Source organism: Aquarana catesbeiana, linkage group LG01 (assembly GCF_042186555.1).
Source record: "Aquarana catesbeiana isolate 2022-GZ linkage group LG01, ASM4218655v1, whole genome shotgun sequence".
NCBI lineage: Eukaryota > Metazoa > Chordata > Amphibia > Anura > Ranidae > Aquarana > Aquarana catesbeiana.
In genome coordinates, this window is record NC_133324.1 from 524,126,818 (window position 1) to 524,146,274 (window position 19,457).

The following is a 19,457-nucleotide window of genomic DNA, read 5'->3' on the forward strand; positions in this document are numbered from 1 at the left end:
ACGCATGCTCAGAATAAATAAAGAGATGAAAGCTATTGGCCACTGCCCCGTTTATAGTCCCGACGTACGTGTTTTACGTCACCGCGTTCAGAATGATCGGATTTTCCGACAACTTTGTGTGACCGTGTGTATGCAAGACAAGTTTGAGCCAACATCCGTCGGAAAAAATCCATGGATTTTGTTGTCAGAATGTCCGAACAAAGTCCGACCGTGTGTACGGGGCATTACTAGCCAGATCACCTGATCAGATGGTCCATTCACCCCTATGGACCGGCTGGTGTAAACAGACTTGTGTCCATTTACAGCTGCCAACCTCCAATCCAATCAGCTAAAGACAAATGGGAGAAGATCTGTCCTCCGTGTAGGCGGATCGGAATGAAGGCAGTCAGGTGTAAACAGACAGCAGAGTCTGTTTACACCCGGCCGCTCATAGAGCAGAGCAAGTTCTGTCCATGTCCACTCTGCATAAACACATTCTCAATGCCTGAACCAGCAATATGTTTCTTCAGAAGTTGAACTGTATTGATCCTATCACTGGGCAGGTTTTGCCTACACACAATTTGACACCTTTCTAAATATGTCCATGTAAGCAAGATAATACTGTATGTATAGCGAGTGCACAAATTACACACTTGACAACTGCAAAACATAGAATTTTTTTCTTCTATTCCTATAATTGAGGCAGAGATATTCATCTCTTAATATTTTAAAAAGAGGGATCTGACCACTTATCATTCCACTTTGTTGCTATTATCCACTGCTTTTTTAAATCTATGGGTCCCAGAATGTCCCACTATCCTCTCTTCTATCAGTACCGGTTCACACCAGAACGCGGTGTGGGAAACCCATTTCCTGCACCGCATTGAAAACACACTGCAGTTGCGATCTCCACCCCGAACGCAGGTTGCAAATGCATTGTTTGCCTACACCAGATCGCATGGTATATAAGTACTATGTAATATGGTTGCAGTGAGTTTCCAAAAGTAGAGCAGGCACTACTTTTGGTGCGGTGCAATTTAAGCCCGTTCAAAATGAATAGGCTGAAATCGCACTGCATGTGAATTGCACAGAAACACAAAGCTCGTTCCTGTGAGATTCCTGGTGTGAACCGGCCCTCACTGTTGAACTGCATGCCCCAGTATTTCCCATTTGTATCTGCCCTGTCTCTGTAAAATCCTGAGTCTCAGCATTTACTATTAGTGTAATTTCCCCATCTCTGAAACTGCAATTTCAGCATGTTCCATGGAAGCATCTTCTATATGTAAATACTATAATACTTGTCCCAGGATATGACATTCATTTCTCTCCTATTAATGTTCAACTCGAGCAAGTCCTAGCAAGCCAAACTGTTAAGCATGCTTCCTCTGTAGAACTACAAGTCCTATCATGTTGTTCTTGTGGGTACCTTTTTTACAGAACTACAAAGTGCAGCATTTCATCACCATCACATTTTAATGCTTATGTTGCAGCACAAAACAGATGTGTCTTAGGAATCAATATTATTTAATAAGTCATATCATAGGTCTGTGTATTGCCATGCACTGTGATGTCCAGTTGAACAAAACTAGAAAAAATGCATGTAAATGAGCTACATTAGACATTAAAACACACTATACATGGACAAAAGTGGATGTTAATAGATGTGAACCTGGCCTAAGCCTACCATGTCTAACTAGTTAGTCTCTGTGTGGAACTTCCAGTATAAAGTCCTAGCATGCCCACTCTTTGTATGAGACATGTACTTTGTTTCCCCTGGACTGGATGCACTCCCAGACTGTCAACCACAATACTGTATCACCCAGGACAAGCAACCACTGGAACATGCACATTTTTTCACACATACGCACTGACCTTTTTAAAACACACTTTTTTCCCCATGCTATGTTTTTAATGGCATACATTTATAGCAAAAGAAAAAAAATGTGATCTATTTAAAAAAACAATCATCTTCATCAATGGTTTGTGTTGATGTACTGCATACAATAAAATCATGAAGGATAAAACATATACTGGGCTCAATTTATGAAATGTTATCTATCGCTTTAAGATTAGCTGTAAAATGCTCATAGCAAATTTTCTAAATTCACTAGCAAAAAAAACCTAAAATACTGCATGCACCATTTCTTGAAGTGATGTGGTACTTTACTAGTACAAACCTGCAGTATTTTAACACCAGCATCCTTACTAACCAGTGAACAGCTGCCAACCATGACTCACCTGCTGTCAGTGGGATTCCTCACTGACAGCAGAATCTAAACCAAAGAAGAGCCTGTATTAAAAAAATAAAACAGTGTGCCCCTCCCCCCCCAATCCATGGGGTCTGGTATGGATTTTGAGGGGGATCTCAGGGAAAAAAATTGGCAAAATCCATACACCCTTATCTGAGCATGCAGCCCGGCAGGCCAGGAAAGGGGCCATACCAGGCCACATGCCCTCAGCAGCTATCCACTATCTGTTAAGGATGCGGTGGGTGCCGGATCCATAACAACCAGCTGAAATTTCATACATTCCTTTAATATAGCATGCTTGGACCACTACTTACTTAACGCATTTATTTACTTTAGTAAATTTACTTTAATTCTGTTTTATGCAGTATTTACAAAGTTTTTTCGCTTTTTGGGGTAAATACCACATAAAGGGATAGTTAACTGACATTTTCAGTATCGCATGAGATATTTGGGAAAAATGTGTCATGTGACCCAAATACCGCATGTGATATCCTTTCATGAATTGAGCACACAGTAATTTGTTTTCACCTATCTATAAACAACTGAATGAATCAACATACGTTTACTGATTTAACATAGTAAACAAGAGCATAGTCAGGTAGCCAAATTTAAGGCATACACAGTGTAGATGTGTTCCAGAGCAATGGTGCTCAAGCTTCTTCATGCTGGCACCTTAAAGTCAGTTAGCCATTGTTTTCTGATCCAGATAGTGCATCTCAATAGAACGAATATAATGTCAAATAACCTATGGGTCCCAAGAATTTATTTTAGTAGCTCATTTTGAGGTTTCAATCCATAGGTTGTACACCTTTAATCAAAGAGTTAAACATGGCTTGTCTTCTTATCCATTCTCTAAATTAGCAGTGTAGATGTAAGCATGTGTACTTTTACATTTTTTCCAGTGGTTCCTTTAGGAAAATATTCAATTTTTGCTTACCTGGAGTCTGAAAATTAATGCGTCTCATCTCCACTGGATCTGTTGGATGGTGAGGGGTGATCTCTGCATTATTCAGTAAACATTTGGTCCTGGGTTCTGAGTTTTTCCGTTTGCTTAAAAATGTAAAAAATGCATAATGAATTGCTGCTTTGTTCTTAATTATTTTTAATAAAAGTCTAGATTGGACATTATGTCACATCTTTGATACAATGTCAACCTTGTTTAGAGATTATTTAGGGAGTGGTCTTAATGTTTTAGTCAGCTATTATTGCACAACAGACCTTTAAAGATGAAAGGACCAAAATCAAAGCACCACCAAGATCCCAGACATTTCCAAAGACTTTTGACTGAGCTTGTGAGTTTTTACTGCGGTGTGCTGTGTCACCTGAGAGCTGAGTATCATCCTACATTTGCAGAAACTCTAGGAACCAGCTTAGAAATCTATTATGCATCTGTAAGTCCTCAAAACATGGACTTTTAAGACCACACACTGTATATTTTAATTCAGGGTAATAGAAATATTAAAGTATATTTCACTTCAAACTTAAAAAACAAATCTAACTAAAGTAAAAAAAACATTGATTAGATTAAGAGAGCAACAGATATTCTTACCTGTCTGGTTTGCTATATGTGGAAGCAACAGAAGAAAAAGCAACAAGTTATAATACATTTTTTTTAAAACAAAAACACTATTTAAACATTGTTATTTGTCAGTGAATAAAAAACAAAATGTGACATACGGTATACACTATATTACCAAAAGTATTGTGGTCCCTGCCCTTGCTGTTATCGCTGCAAAGGGTGGGCCAACTTAATATTGAACCCTGCAGACTATAACTGGGATGCCATTAAAGTTCATGTGCATTTTTGACCGTCAAAGTGGTGGGCAATTATTTCTGCAACCACAGACGTCATCAGGGAATGCACACTTGCATTCCCCGATGATGTACGTAGTTGGACGAAAAATGTTGGACGGGGGTTGGTGAAGTCACATCAGAAATACTGCAACAACCATCTTGTATTTTCTTCTGTTGGCTTTTCTGTGTTTATGTGTACATCCTCCATTTTTACTCAAAATTACTACACTATGAGATGTGTCTTTGTGTTCCACTTCTATTACATGCATTGGTGAGCTCAATCTGGTGTTGTAGAAAACTACAGGCTGTCAAGGCTGTGTGTCAGCCAGGCATTCTTAGATCTTTTTAATTTTAGAGATCCCACGTTTCCACTAAGAGCGTTTGCTACACTTGGGGACAGCTGTTGTGGACACGCAGTGTTTTGAAATGTTACCTGTGGCAATGTCTCTGGCTCTTTATATCCAGTGTTATATGACATGGTCTTTTGGAGACATGGGGGCTGATTTATGAAAGCCGTGCGCCATCAGTAGAGGTGCACGGCGAGGCACAACGCACATTTTCATATTTACGAAACGGTGCGCCGGGAACAGAGGGCGAATCCCCCAATTACTAAAGCGATCTCGGCGCGCGGGAGAATGCAATCTGTGCGCCACTATGGACATGGGCGCACGGCATCTTCAATTCAATATTAACAGGAGATGGAGGTGCCAATATTATGGGGTGATGTGAGGAAATTTAGTAACAACTGCCCAAGTAACAAATATGCCCAAAATAGAATGAGAAAGTAACTTTTTCAGAGAAAGCCTGCTGTGCCTGCAAGTACGTTTAGAACTGCGTGAGATCAATGTTAGCTCTTGCGCTCGTTCAAATGCGTTTGTTCACTGCGCAGCCAAAATCTTAGTAAATGTTAAGCAACGTACATGCAATTGCGTGGGTTGAATGGGTGCACCTCTAAACTTGTCAATTTTTATTTTTACGCTGGTTCACCTATATGTATTTTTTTAAGGAGATTTGCACACAGGTCATGTTAGTGGCAATGTTACATTGCCAACATGTGACATGCACCTTGTTAAAATTATGTAAAAAGACTCTTGCTCCTCTAGCTCCTCCCAAAAGGCCATTTAACCTTTCCATTCTAATGCATATGATTGCCTTGGGCTAGCTTTTGCTTTTAAAGGGGAACTCCACACTCCATTCTCCAATGCTCTTGTATCCCCCCCTCTAATCCCTTGGATTGCCATGGGCTAGCTTTTGCTTTTAAAGGGGAACTCCACACTCCACTCCATTCTCAAAAGGCTGTGAGCTGCCTTCACCAATCCAAACCACATCTTTTTTCAGAGCATAAAACAGGGTCAGCTAGGAAAGGGGCGAGAAGAGCGATCGCCCAACCCCCCCTCCTGAATCATACAAGGCCACATGCACTCAACATAGCTGGCTACCTTTGGGGCATGTTGAGCTCAGCCCAATACCAACCACAAAGCACCTTGTACCCACTAGTTTAAAGGGGCTTTCCACCAAGTTCCCCCAAGTTACTAGCTTTTAAGCAATTTTGCATTTTTAAAGGCACTTCTCCTTGTTTCGTTTTTGGGGTTGTCCAAATTGGTGACATTGATATATGTCCCTCAGGGTGGGACCTGGGCCCCCATACCAATTTTAAGGCCAAGAAGAAAAGCCAGCCAAGTCGGGACTAGCAAAATTGTATATATATTGTATAACTTTTGCCCATGTTAGGCTCTTTGTTTGCCTGGAATGGGGGGGTGTTTGTCCCATCTGTAATTTTGTAGAATGCTGGATGATGTGCTTAATTTTGGACAGGGGGTGGCTTATTTTGTGCTAGCTGCATTTGGGTTGTTCTGGGCATGCTCCGGGACTTTGTTTTTTTCCTGTTGCTTTTGGTGTGTGAAATGCATTTGGGTTGGTCTGGGCATGCTCAGGGACTTTGATTTTTTTTAGTGTGTTAACAGCACTTGGATTTTTCTGGCATGCTCATAGTGTGTGTTTTTTGGGTTAGTAATTTAGGGACATCCTTAACAGGTGTACCCACTTTGAAGTTCTGTCTCTACATTGGGTGAACTTTTGTGTGTTTCATGGACTGTGCATGTGTTTTCAATTGCCTCATTAGCACGCAAACCTAAGTTATATAAAGTGTTTGTGTGTCAAGAGAGTACATTTGGGTGTCCTTGTAGAGTTTGTAACACATATATTTTCTCTTTGTATTTTGTTTGTATTTTGTTTGTCATGTCTTTGCAAAACAGATGTGTTTTAGGGCAAGTTTTGTTTATTTTTTTTTCAGGGGAGGGGGATATTTTGCCCTGAAATATTTGTGATGATGTGTGTCGTTAATAGGTTGTTAGTTTCACTTTGATTTAATTGTCTGTGCTGTATTATTTTGCAAAATCTTCCTCAAGATGTTGTGACTAATAAATCCTTAAGAGATTGTCCGTTTGTGGGCGCAGTTCTTTTAACTCCTGCTAATTTCCTTTGCAAAATGGTCAGACCTCAAAGCCATATTCTGTTAGTGTCTCAAATTAACATACATGTGTTTTTTGCTTTCCTTGCACTTTTCCAAGTCCTGTTTTGTTGACCAATAAAATTTGTAGCAAATTTTTATGTTTTATATGTTTTGTTAATTTTCATGCAACAGATTTCCTAGCTGCAGCTTAACTGGGCTGATTGGCATGGCAAAACAAAAAAAGGTGTGATTTGTCTAAAAGCTACTTTCCTGGTGCCTTCATGGCAGCATATGCATGGATTGTGTGTATGCTGCCATGGATAGGCACCAGGAAAGGAAAATTACAGAGAGGTAAGTATTCAATTTTCCATTTCCATTCCTGTGCAAGATGAAGGAAATAGTTCAAAAAGTAGCTGCGCTAAAGAAAAAAAATTATACTTAATATATAATGAAACAGTATATATACCTCTCAGTGTGGAGGTGATGCACCCGTGATGTGGTGACAATATGTGCTATTAAGAAAAACTTATTGATACCCTATCCAGCGACAATATATGTAAAATGATGGGTACATTCAGTCCATTCCAATAAATGACGGGGAAGGGAGAAAGTTCACTGGCAGAATGTTTCCTCAAAAGTGGGTGAGACAAGAATCCATGCGGTGTGAGTGCTACAGTAATAACACCAAGAAGAACGTGATGACAGAAGGGTTCCTCCACCAATGTAAATGCTGCCCCTTACCAGCTCCTTTGATCTCCTGTTACAGAGATCATACAGGCATGTGGCTATCAACCCCAGCCACGGGTCTTGGCAAGGAAGGGTCCCACTGTATCTCTCCACCACAAGTCTTCTAGGTATTGCGTTAAACGCTCATCCCCCATACGAACAAACAAAAAAAGGCTCCCATAGCGTAATACATTTTACACAGTTTAATTATTAGATTATAGATTATTGTACAGCATAACTGTAAGTGTATTTTTTTATCTTAATTAAACTGTGTAAAACATATTACGCTATGGGAGCTTTTTTTATTTATTTGTATGGGGGATGAGCATTTAACGCAATACCTAGAAGACCTGTGGTGGAGAGATACAGTGGGACCCTTCCTTGCCAAGACCCGCGGCTGGGGTTGATAGCCACATGCCTGTATGATCTCTGTAACAGGAGATCAAAGGAGCTGGTAAGGGGTAGCATTTACATTGGTGGAGGAACCCTTCTGTCATCACGTTCTTCTTGGTGTTATTACTGTAGCACTTACACCGCATGGATTCTTGTCTCACCCACTTTTGAGGAAACATTCTGCCAGTGAACTTTCTCCCTTCCCCGTCATTTATTGGAATGGACTGAATGTACCCATCATTTTACATATATTGTCGCTGGATAGGGTATCAATAAGTTTTTCTTAATAGCACATATTGTCACCACATCATGGGTGCATCACCTCCACACTGAGAGGTATATATACTGTTTCAATATATATTAAGTATAATTTTTTTTTTAGCGCAGCTACTTTTTGAACTATGTGTATTATAGTGTGGGTGTCTCACATTTTCTAGTTGCAGCTTTGTGTTATTTTATATACTCTGTATATTATTTATACGGGTTCTATAGGGATAGCGCAGTAATTTTTTCTGTTATACAAGATGAAGGAAAACCTGCAAACATGGCCTGTTGGGGGTACTTGAGGACAGGGTTGAGAAGCACTGATTTAGAGCACTGGTCTAAAATCTAGCTCAAGACAAGCCTATTCTAATTGTGAGCATTTGAGGGAAACTAAGTGAGTGTTAGGACCCCTGCTTGTCTTTTGTAGGTTGGGCTTTGTGTACCTTTTCTGAAAATTGGCTTCACTTCCTGTCACATAGCCAAGCAGGAAGTGAGGGTAAAACCCTACCTCTCTTTCCTTGGGGACACACAGGTCAATCTAACTAAAGTTATATTTTATTGTTGTTTGGGATCTTTGTGAACCAAGTTTTATTGGCACATCTGTTTCACAGTACTTGACCCTGATGTTCTCTATCTCCACCTTCTGTTCTTGTCCCCAATTCAGCTAGAGATTTTGCAGCTGTGGTCTCAGCTCTGCACATGCTCAGTTTTCAGTGAGTTTCTATGCCGAGCATTTCCTCCCTATCACATCTGAGCAGCCCAGGTGAGGCGTAGTAAATGACAGCCCACTCCCTCCCTCTTCCTCCATGCCCACTAATCAGCTAAACACAATGTTGGTGGGATATTACATGTAGATTAATGGTGGCTTCACCTCCTTCTTATTCTAAGATACAGGCTGGAGGGGAGAGACAGAGCCTGTGACTGGCATAAATCTGCATACACCCACACCATTTTATTTCCACAAAATATTAAAGATTTAATTTCAAATATACACTATATTACCAAAAGTAAGCATGTTTTGGAGGTCAGGCACTGATGTTAGACAAGAAGGCCTAGCTTGCAGTCTCCGCTCCAATTCATCCCAAAGGTGTTCTAATGGGTTGAGTTTAGGACTCTGTGCAGGCCAGTCAAGTTCCTTCACCCCAAACTCGCTCATAGATGTCTTTATGGACCTTGTTTGTGCACTGGTGCGCAGTCATGTTGGAACAGGAAAGGGCCATCTCCAAACTGTTCCCACAAAGTTGGGAGCATGAAATTGTCCAAAATGTCTTGGTATGCTGTTACCTTAAGCCATACCTCCCAACTTTTGAACTTCAGAATGAGGGACACTTAATGGAGGAAGTGACCTGCGGTTTGTGCGTAACGTGGCAAAATGGGTATGGCCAAATGGTTAAGAGTGGGAGGAGCTGAAGGGGCATGGTTAAAAAAAATTGCGCTTCCTTGTACTTATAAAAACAGCTTTGATTGCTGTGCCCCAAGCTGAAGTCTGAAGGACACAAACCCAAGCACAATCATAAAAAAAAAAAAAAAAAAAAAGAATAAAAAGCTTCAATTATAAATGGTTTTGCACAAACTGTGGAAGAGTGTGTTATGCTAAGTGTGGAAGGATTCAGAACTGTGTTTCGTATATGCTGCAAGTTCAGGAATGCGTTATGTACAAGGTGCAAGGTGCATTTCATAAAGAGTGCAAGGTTCAGGAATGTGTTGCGTACAAGGTACAAGGTTCAGGAGTGCATTGCATACAGAGTGCAAGGTTCAGGAATGCAATACGTACAAGGTGCAAGGCTCAGGAGTGCACTGCATACAGAGTGCAAGGATCAGGAATGCGTTGCGTACAAGGTGCAGGGTTCAGGAGTGCATTTCATACAGGGTGCAAGGTTCAGGAATGTGTTACGCACAAGGTGCAATGTTCAGGAATGCAATATGTATGGAGTGCATTGTACAGAGTGCAAGGTTCAGGAATTTGTTAAACTGAAAAGACACCAATTAATTAAACATATCACATTTATCTTCTAAAATCTTGATTACCAGCATACAGGAGCGAAGGCAAGAATGCAGGCATCAGATAGATAATAAATGAGTGCAGCCTAGCAGGACATGCAGCAGTGTGAACATCCATCCAGCACAGCCAGGGCTTGGTGGGCAAGCCGGAGGCGTATGGTCGCAATGAGTGTGAGTGCAGCTGTCAAATCGAAGCTCTGATGTCGGGGTGGGTGGGCCAATATGCGGGGCTACGCCCCCATGCATACAGCCTGTGTTTATAAATTGCTGGCCAGGGAAGAAGGTGGCAGGGGGCAGGACCAATTATAACTATGTGCACCCACAGTGGTATATGATAAACCTGTGTGGGTGCTCATACAGTAATTACAATTGGTCCTGCCCCCTGCCACCTTTTTCCCCGGCCAGTAATGTATAAACGCCGGCTGTTTTGTCTATGTATGGGACAAAGGGGCGGAGCCCTGCATATCGGCATCGCCCATCCCTGACATCAGAGCTTCGATTTGACAGCTGCACTCACTCTTATTGCGGCCGTATGCCTCCGGGTTGCCCACCAATCCCAGGCTGTGCTGGATGGATGTTCACACTGCTGCATATCCTGCTAGGCTGTCATCAGCAATGTAATAATGCGGGACAATGACCCTGTACAACAGGAACATGGGACTAAAATTGAAATGCGGGAAAGTCCAGCCAAATCTGGGACTGTTGGGAGGTATGCTTAAGAGCTCCCTTTACTTGAACTAAGGGGCCAAACCCAACCCCTGAAAAACGACCCCACACTATAATCCCCCCTCCACCCAAAAATTGTCCATAAAGACATGGATGAGCAAGTTTGGGGTGGAGGAACTTGACTGGCCTGCACAAAGTCCTGACCTCAACACCATAGAACACCTTTGGGATGAAGAGTGGAGACTACGAGCCAGGCCTTCTGGTCCACATCAGTGCCTGACCTCACAAATGCGCTTCTGGAAAAATGGCCAAACATTTCCATAGACACACTGCTAAACCTTGTGGACAGCCTTCCCAGAAGAGTTGAAGCTGTTACAGCTGCAAAGGGTGGGCCAACTTAAAATTGGACCCTACAGACTAAGACTGGGATGCCATTAAAGTTCATGTGCATATAAAGGCAGGATTCCCAATACTTGGTAATATAGTGTATATCTGTATGGCAATTTAAAACAGTTTATTGATTCTAATAATTTATTATTATTTATTTATTTTCTGTATTCCAAAGGCTGTTTTTTTTCTGTTTTTTTTTTTAACATGTGACCAGCAGCTCCTCCTGCTTATGTTGCCCAGCAGACAGGCTTGGAAAGATTTGAGTCATGTGACAGCTGTATATCAATTAGGAAAAAGGTACTTAGACTTTTTTTCTATTAAAATAATTACAGTGCCATCATCTACATGGCAATAGAAGGGATAATGTAAATTAAACAGTGTGTTTTTAATATCACTTTAAGCTCAACCCAGATATAAGGCCAAATGGTTTAACAAGGACACAGATCAGTTTTAAGACTAGCATGGGTATTTACAGTGCCTTGAAAAGGTATTCATACCTTTTGCATTTTTTCACATTTTGTCATGTTACAACCAAAAACGTAAATGTATTTTATTGGGATTTTATGTGATAGACCAACACAAAGTAGCACATAATTGTGAAGTGTACGGAAAATGGATAAATGGTTGTGGTGGCGTGCATTTGTATTCAGCGCCCTTTACTCGGATACCCCTAACTAAAATCTTGTGGAACCAATTGCCTTCTGAAGTCACCTAATTAGTAAATAGAGTCCACCTGTATGTAATTTAATCTCAGTATAAATACAGCTGTTCTGTGAAGCCCTCAGAGGCTTTTTAGAGAACCTTAGTGAACAAACGGTATCATGAAGGCCAAGGAACACAACAGACAGGTCAGGGAGAAAGTTGTAAAGAAGTTTAAAGCAGGGTTAGGGTATAAAAAAAAAAAATCAAGCTTTGAACATCTCATGGAGCACTGTTCAACCCTTAATCCGAAAATGGAAAGAGTATTGCACAACTGCAAACCTACCAAGACATGGCCGTTCACCTAAACTGACAGGCCAAGCAAGGAGAGCATTAATCAGAGAAGCAGCCAAGAGGCCCATGGTAACTCTGGAGGAGCTGAAGAGATCCACAGCTCAGGTGGGAGAATCTATCCACAGGACAACTGTGTGCACTCCACAAATCTGGCCTTTATGGAAGAGTGGCTTGAAGAAAGCCATTGTTGAAAGAAAGCCATAAGAAGTCCTGTTTGCAGTTTGCGATAAGTCATGTGGGGGACACAGCAAACATGTGGAAGAAGGTGCTCTGGTCAGATGAGACCAAAATTTAACTTTTTGGCCTAAAAGAAAAAAAATGCTATGTGTGGTGAAAAACGAACCCTGCACATCATCCTGAACACAACGCCATCCCCACCATGAAACATGGTGGTGACAGCATCATGTTGTGGGCATGCTTCTCTTCAGCAGGGACAGGAAAGCTGGTCAAACTTGATAGGAAGATGGATGGAGCCAAATACAGAATAATCTTAGAAGAAAACCTGTTATGCCCTGTACACACGGTCGGATTTTCCGACGGAAAAAGCGCGATCGGATTGTGTTGTCGGAAATTCCGATCGTGTGTGGGCTCCATCTGACTTTTTCCGTCGGAATTTCTGACACACAAAGTTTGCGAGCAGGCTATAAAATTTTCCGACAACAAAATTCCGATCGTGTGTACACAAATCCGACGCACAAAGTGCCACGCATGCTCAGAATAAATTAAGAGGCGAAAGCTATTGGCTACTGCCCCGTTTATAGTCCCGACGTACCTGTTTTACGTCACCGCGTTCAGAACGATCGGATTTTCCGACAACTTTGAACGACCATGTGTATGCAAGACAAGATTGAGCCAACATCCGTCAGAAAAAATCCATGGATTTTGTTGTGGGAATGTCCGATCAATGTCCGACCGTGTGTACAGGGCATTAGAGTCTGCAAAAGACCCTAATGACCCTAAACATACAGCCAGAGCTACAATGCAATGGTTAGATCAAAGCATATCCATGAGTTAGAATGGCCCAAAGTCCAGCCCTAAATACAATTGAGAATCGGTGGTAAGACTTGAAAATTGCTGTTCACAGACGCTTTCCATACAATCTGACAGAGCTTGAGCTATTTTACAAAGAAGAATGGGCAAATATGTCACTCTCTAGATGTGCAAAGCTGGTAGAGACATACCCAAAAAGACTTGCAGCTATAATTGCAGTGAAAGTTGGTTCTACAAAGTATTGACTCAGGGGGGCTGAATACAAATGCACGCCACATTTTTATTTATTTGTAAAAATCTCTGAAAACCATTTATCACTTTCCTTCCACTTCACAATTATGTGCCACTTTATGTTGGTCTATCACATAAAATCCCAATACAATACATTTACTTTTTTGGTTGTAACATGACAAAATGTGGAAAATTTCAGGGGGTAAGAACAATTTTTCAAGGCACCGTAAGCTACCCTTACCTTCCCACTGTTGTTACCATAGGCATTTTTAAGGCCATATTGGTTTGTTTTAAACCAGTGCTAAAACGGTTAGTAGGTAGAGACTTATGGCAGAAGAGACTCGGTTTGCTTTTTTTTTTTCCTGGTGACAAATATTTTTTTTTTTAACTGACAACAGCGATAGCGTGACAGACTGCCATGGAGGAGGGCACGCTAAAAGGTAAATGTGTTATATGTGCCTATATGCTGTGCATGTTAGCCCATTTTGGGTAGAGCTCTGAGGGCTTACAACAAATACAGTTTAAAACCAAATTGCACTTTCAGTAAATCAGCTAAATATATGCAAGGTGGATCAAAACAGAGGGGTGTGCCAAGTCTTTCAGTTAATTTTCTGTAGAAAGCAGCCACATCTTTAATAGAAAAGCAGTTCCCTGGCAACATACTATAGAAAAGGACCCTTGCTCTTTGTGTGGAAGCAGTGGTCTCTCTGTAGGGTTCTGACACGATTTCAAATGCTATCTAACTTAGGTATTAAAGTATTTTAAAGATCAGAAGCTAAGCAATATAGTGTATAAAAAATGAATAATAAACAAAATGTTAGCAACATAAGCAACCATATACAACACTTGTCATATCCTACAACATTTATCACAACATTTAAGTTAATTACTTTTTGTAGAGAAGTATAGCAATCACGATGCAGATTATGAAAACAACAGCCAAAACTGGTCCAATAACCCAAATCAGGCCTTCTTCACCGTCAGTAATTGGTTGAGGATCTGGATCTTCTACTTGAATAGGATCAGAATATGGACTAGCAGCAAATATCTTCTGTAGGAAAAAAAGTAAAACACAAATCAAAAATTATAATCTTAATATATTAACAGGTTACTTTAAAAATAAACAACACATCATAAAGGTATGTAGTATAATGAAGGAGTGGGCTAGAGGTAGGGTGGTGCTTGCCCCATAGGCTAGTCCAACCATGCACCAGGCCTGTTCTAACAGCTGTCGATTTTAGCCTATTCATTTCCCGTTCAGATCTTATATCAAAGAACCTAGCACAAGGAATTCTTGCAACAATGACCTTCTCAGTGACTCTGAGATCACACCAGATTGAATCAAGGTCTGTATACTGTATCTGTATTTATACACACACACACACACATACATAATGTCAGTAATACTGGGGTATGTTAATGCTGGGGCATTAACATCCAAACAGTTAGCACTAACACTTTGATCCAATTACCATGGAAAGTCAGATGTTATTGTCTATAGACAGGGTGGGATGTGAGAAAATTGTGGAACCACCCTGTACTAGTTATATAAGCCAATCCTTGGTGTCAGAAAGACTTGAAGTGTTAATACTTATTACATTTACATACTAGATTTACATGGCTGAAGGTGTGAATCATTGTCAAAACACGGAGATAGAGATGATAAAACAGCACTGGAAGACAGATGGTGTCAGGCGGCCGTCACACCTGTTCTACAATGGCTGTTTCAGTTTGATGTAGACTGGTTTCTCCACACCTCTTGTGAACCAGCTGTCTTCTGTCCAAATGTGTGCCTCACTGTCTTCAAAAAAAATTCCTTTTTCCTTAAAGGATAGTAAAACACTGAGTCTTATTGAATGTAGAATTTGCCCTCTTGTGTTTGGCCATTTGTTTTTGAGAGGTTGCACCATCTCCCCAATGTGTAGACCTTTGCACTCCTCACTACAGTGCACTGCGTATACCAAGTTACTTTGCTTGTGTCTAGGTGTTGGGTCTTATGGATGTACACGTTCTGTCTATGTTTATTGCGGGGTCTGAAGGACACAGGGATGCAATGTTTGTTAAAATTCTTCTGAGTTTTTATGACACCCCAGCAACATATGGGATAACTATAATACTCCATGTGTTCTACATCCTCCCTCTGTTTGATGGTCCTGTGTTTTCACTCAGCCTTGTAGATGTTTTAACAAAAGCAAAGTCTGGATAGCCACAAACTTTCAAAGCACGGTGTACTTTGTCTTTAAACTCTATGTGTGTTGTTATGATCTCAGCCTGATGAGAGTTCTGGTAACCACCAGTTTGTGTTCCATTGGATTGTGGGAGTCAAAAAACAGATAGTGGTCTGTGTGGGTGTGTTTCCTGTAGACTTTAATGTCCAGAAAAAAAAGATGCAACATCATAGGACACTATTGTCTCTTCTGGCTCTAACTACAGTCCACTTACCTTGCTGACAGATTCTTTGGAGTTCTGAATATGTTGTTCCCTGTTTCCAACTAAATGTGATAAGATACTTAGTGATGTTATATGTGGCAGAGTTGATGCTGCTAACAAATGGAGCCAGAGAAGCACTCGACATACTGACAAACATTCGCCTTCACCCATGTAAATTGAGGAATTAACATTTATGAAGCCTTCCTGCAACCAAGAATGGGGTTATACAAGTAGTACAGGGTGGTTGCACAATCTGAGCATACCAAGAATAAAAAACATATGCCAGATGTGTCTTACCAGTCTTAATTATTCCTGTCCAATCTGTTAGGAAATTGTCTCCTAACCTCATACACTAATAGACTACTATGACCTGGTTCTAAACAGGACAAAATGCGGTATAAAATGTAATACTTTATTCATACCGAAAATATACTTATAATAAAAAACAATCAAAACTGATAGCAACTATCACAACCCTACACCATAATAAAAATAAGAACATTGTCACGCAGATACCGCCACTAGTCCAGACCACTCTTATGCCCCGTACAAACGGTCGGCTTTTCCGACGGAAAATATTCAATGGGAGTTTGTTGTCGGAAATTCCGACTGTGTGTAGGCTCCATCAGACATTTTCCATCGGAATTTCTGTAACAAAATTTGAGATCTAGATCTAAAATTTTCTGACAACAAAATCCGTTCTTGTAAATTTTGATTGTATGTACACAATTCCGATGCACAAAGTTCCATGCATGCTCGGAATCAAGCAGAAGAGCCGCACTGGCCATTGAACGTAATTTTTTTTGGCTCGTCGTATGTGTTGTACGTCACCACGTTCTTGACATTCGGAATTTCCGACAAGATTTGTGTGACCGTGTGTATGCAAGACAAGTTTGAGCCAACATCCATCGGAAAAAAAACATGGATTTTGTTGTTGGAATGTGCGATCGCGTGTACAGGGCATTACAGTGCAACGTCTGGCTGTACAGAGACACTGGGTTAAGCACAATCAACTAATAGATGACCTTGTCACAACATCTCATTCCAGAATATTAGTAGGGTCATCCTAGAAAACTCCAGAGGATAAATCATCTGTCTACAACAATATTTAGTCTTTCAGCCAAAAGGGAGTTCCATCTAGGCAGCTGCTGTATAATCATTGATAATTAAACTCGTACTCTCAAATCACCATGTCACCCAAGTGATTAAAAGGTCCTTCAAGGGATAGAATGGATTATACCACACTCTTAAACTGTTTACTAATTCACACGTTTCCACAGGACATTGCAATATTGAGGGGTGGATAGTGTATACAAGTACAAGGTGTGACAATTTAGTTCCTGGACTGGACTGTGGAAATTTTTTTGGGAAACAGCTAAAAGTCGCATGGTGCTAAGTGAGGGGAATAAGGTGGTTGGTCAAGTTTTGGAATGGATTTCTGGATCAGGAACACACAAACACTTAACGCATCATGTGCAGGAGCATTGTCGTGGTGGAGAATCCACTTATCAGACCAGTTCTGATCTTTTCCTTTGAACCAATTCCTGTAATCTTTTCAGAATTTCAAAGTAACAATGTTGGTTGACCTTTGTACCATGTTCTATGAATTTGATAATGAACTATCCCCCTGTGATAAAAAAAAGGCAGAAAGTTTTTCAGCTTAATGCATTATATGCATCAAGATAGAAAGCCTTCTGTTTGCAGCAGCCCCCCTAATACTTACCTGAGGCCCAGCTCGATCCAGCGATGTTGCACAAGAGACACGGCTATCTGGGTCTAGCCCTACTCATTGGCTGACAGCAGCGAAGCGCTGATGGCTCCCGCTGCTGTCAAAGTCAGTGAGCCAATGAGGAGAGAGAGGGGATGGGGCTGCTGCTCCATGTCTCAATGGACACAGGGAGCGCTGCCCCCATAGCAAGCTGCTTGCTGTGGGGGTACTCAACAGGTGTGAAGAGCCAGGAGCACTGAAGAGGGACCCGAGATGAGGAGGATCTGGGCTGCTCTGTGCAAAACCACTGCACACAGCAGGTAAGTATAACATTTTTTTTTTTGTTAAAAACAACAAACAAGACTTTAGTATTACTTCTACAATGGCAGAGCTTCATTCTTTTAGGATCCGTGGGTGTATGCCATCTGGTCCAGGTGTTTTATCCACCTTTATTCTGTCTAAATATTTCTGGGCCATATCAATTTTGAGCCATTGTGGATCATTTGGTGCTGTGTCAATAGCATCCCTATTATGGCCATTAGCTCCCCCATGCTGCTTTGAATACACAGAGCTAAAAAAGGTATTTAAATACATTTGCCTTCTCTTTGTTCCCAGTCACCCACTTTTGGGGTTTGTCCTACTATCTTTCGCAATCTGTCTTTCGTTTTGAATTTTTGCGTCCTTGATTTCCTTTTTTTTACATATTCTGTTATATTCTTTGTAACATTTAAACAAGGATAGTGTTCCTTAATTTTTATATTTTTTTAAAATATCTTTTCTTATTTATATTTATTTTTTATGTGAGCCACATAGGTTTTATTTTTAGCCTTTTAAACTTATTGCCCATGGGAAAATACTTTGCAGTGAGTTCACATACAGTCTTTTTGAAGAATTCCCATTTCTGTTCTGTGTTCATCAATGCCAATTTTCCCTCCCAGTCTTAAGCCTCATACACACAATCAGATTTTTGGCAGACAAAGCGCCAGACTTTTGTCTGAAGGGCGTGTGCCAGGAACTTGTCTTGCATACAAACAGTACACAATTGTCGGCCAACAAACATGAACGTAGTGATGTACTACGTGGAATTTCAGCTCTTGAGCGCCACCCTTTGGGCACCTTCTGCTAATGTCGTGTTTGGTGAGCACTGATTCCGAGCATACCTGTTTGTACTTTGGACTTTTGTGTGACAGACTTGTGTACACATGATAGGAAAATCTGACAACAGACTGTAGTCCTCTGAAAATTTACTAGCTTGCCATCAAACATTTGTTGGCAGAAAGTTGGACAACAATTGTCTGGAGCGTACTAACGGTCGGATTTTAGACAAACAGTCTGTCATCACACAATTCCCTGCCAAAAATCCGATCTTGTGTACAAGGCTTAAGTCTTGGAGAGCAGCCCTCATCCTTGGAAAATTTGCTGTCTTAAAGTGGAAGTCCACACTAACACTAAAATCTCTAACTCTACAGACATCCACAATCTAAGACTAACCTAACCTTCTTCTTTACAGGCTAGCCCTGTAAAGAAGAAAACTACACATACCTTTTTTGAAGCCGATCTGGTCTCCAGCGGCGGAAGCTCTGCAAAGAGACAGCCGACAATGGCTGGGAAATAAATGGGAAGGGACGTCACCCATAGAATTACTAAGGGGCTTCCATTGTTGGCTGCCTCTTCTGCAGAGCCTCCACAGCGAAGCCGACGCTGACAGCTTGGTACCAGACCGAAGCAGCTTAAAAAAGGTATGTATAGCAATTTCTTCTTTACAGGGCTAGATAAGTTAGTCTTAGATTTTGGATGCCTGTACATTTAGAGATGTAAGTGTTACGGTGGACTTCTACTTTGCAGTTAAGTGTTTTTATATTTCTAGTATGCATTTGTTGCTTACAGCTAATATTAAATGAAATCATGTTATGGTCAGTGCTACCCAGATGTTCTTTTATATGAACATTAGTAATAAGCTCTGCATAGTTTGAGATTACCGGGTCCAGCAGAGAATCATTCCTACTTGGGGTCTCTATGAACTGTACCATAAACTTGTCTTGTAATAGTTTATACATTTTTGCCCTATAACTGTCCCTGCAGTGCCATTACTCCAGTCAGTTTCCAGGCAGGTAAAATCCACCATTATTATTAATGTCCCAGTCTTTGCAGCCCTTTCTATTTTTGCAAGGAGCCGAGTCTCCACCTCCTC

General features: G+C 40.9%; 1 protein-coding gene across 17 annotated transcripts in view; it reads right to left on the minus strand.

The window, feature by feature from the left end:
• PTPRS (protein tyrosine phosphatase receptor type S) overlaps positions 1-19,457 on the minus strand; it is a 744,226-nt gene that overhangs the window by 193,862 nt on the left and 530,907 nt on the right. For 14 of the 17 annotated variants that reach the window (XM_073594561.1, XM_073594552.1, XM_073594517.1 and 11 more), the window contains 2 exons: positions 14,019-14,179; positions 3,166-3,278 (listed from right to left, as the gene is read on the minus strand). In XM_073594561.1, the coding sequence (XP_073450662.1) occupies positions 3,166-3,278; positions 14,019-14,179 (274 nt within the window). The remainder of the gene's footprint in view (positions 1-3,165; positions 3,279-14,018; positions 14,180-19,457) is intronic. The other 3 variants (XM_073594489.1, XM_073594595.1, XM_073594611.1) reach the window with 1 other exon arrangement.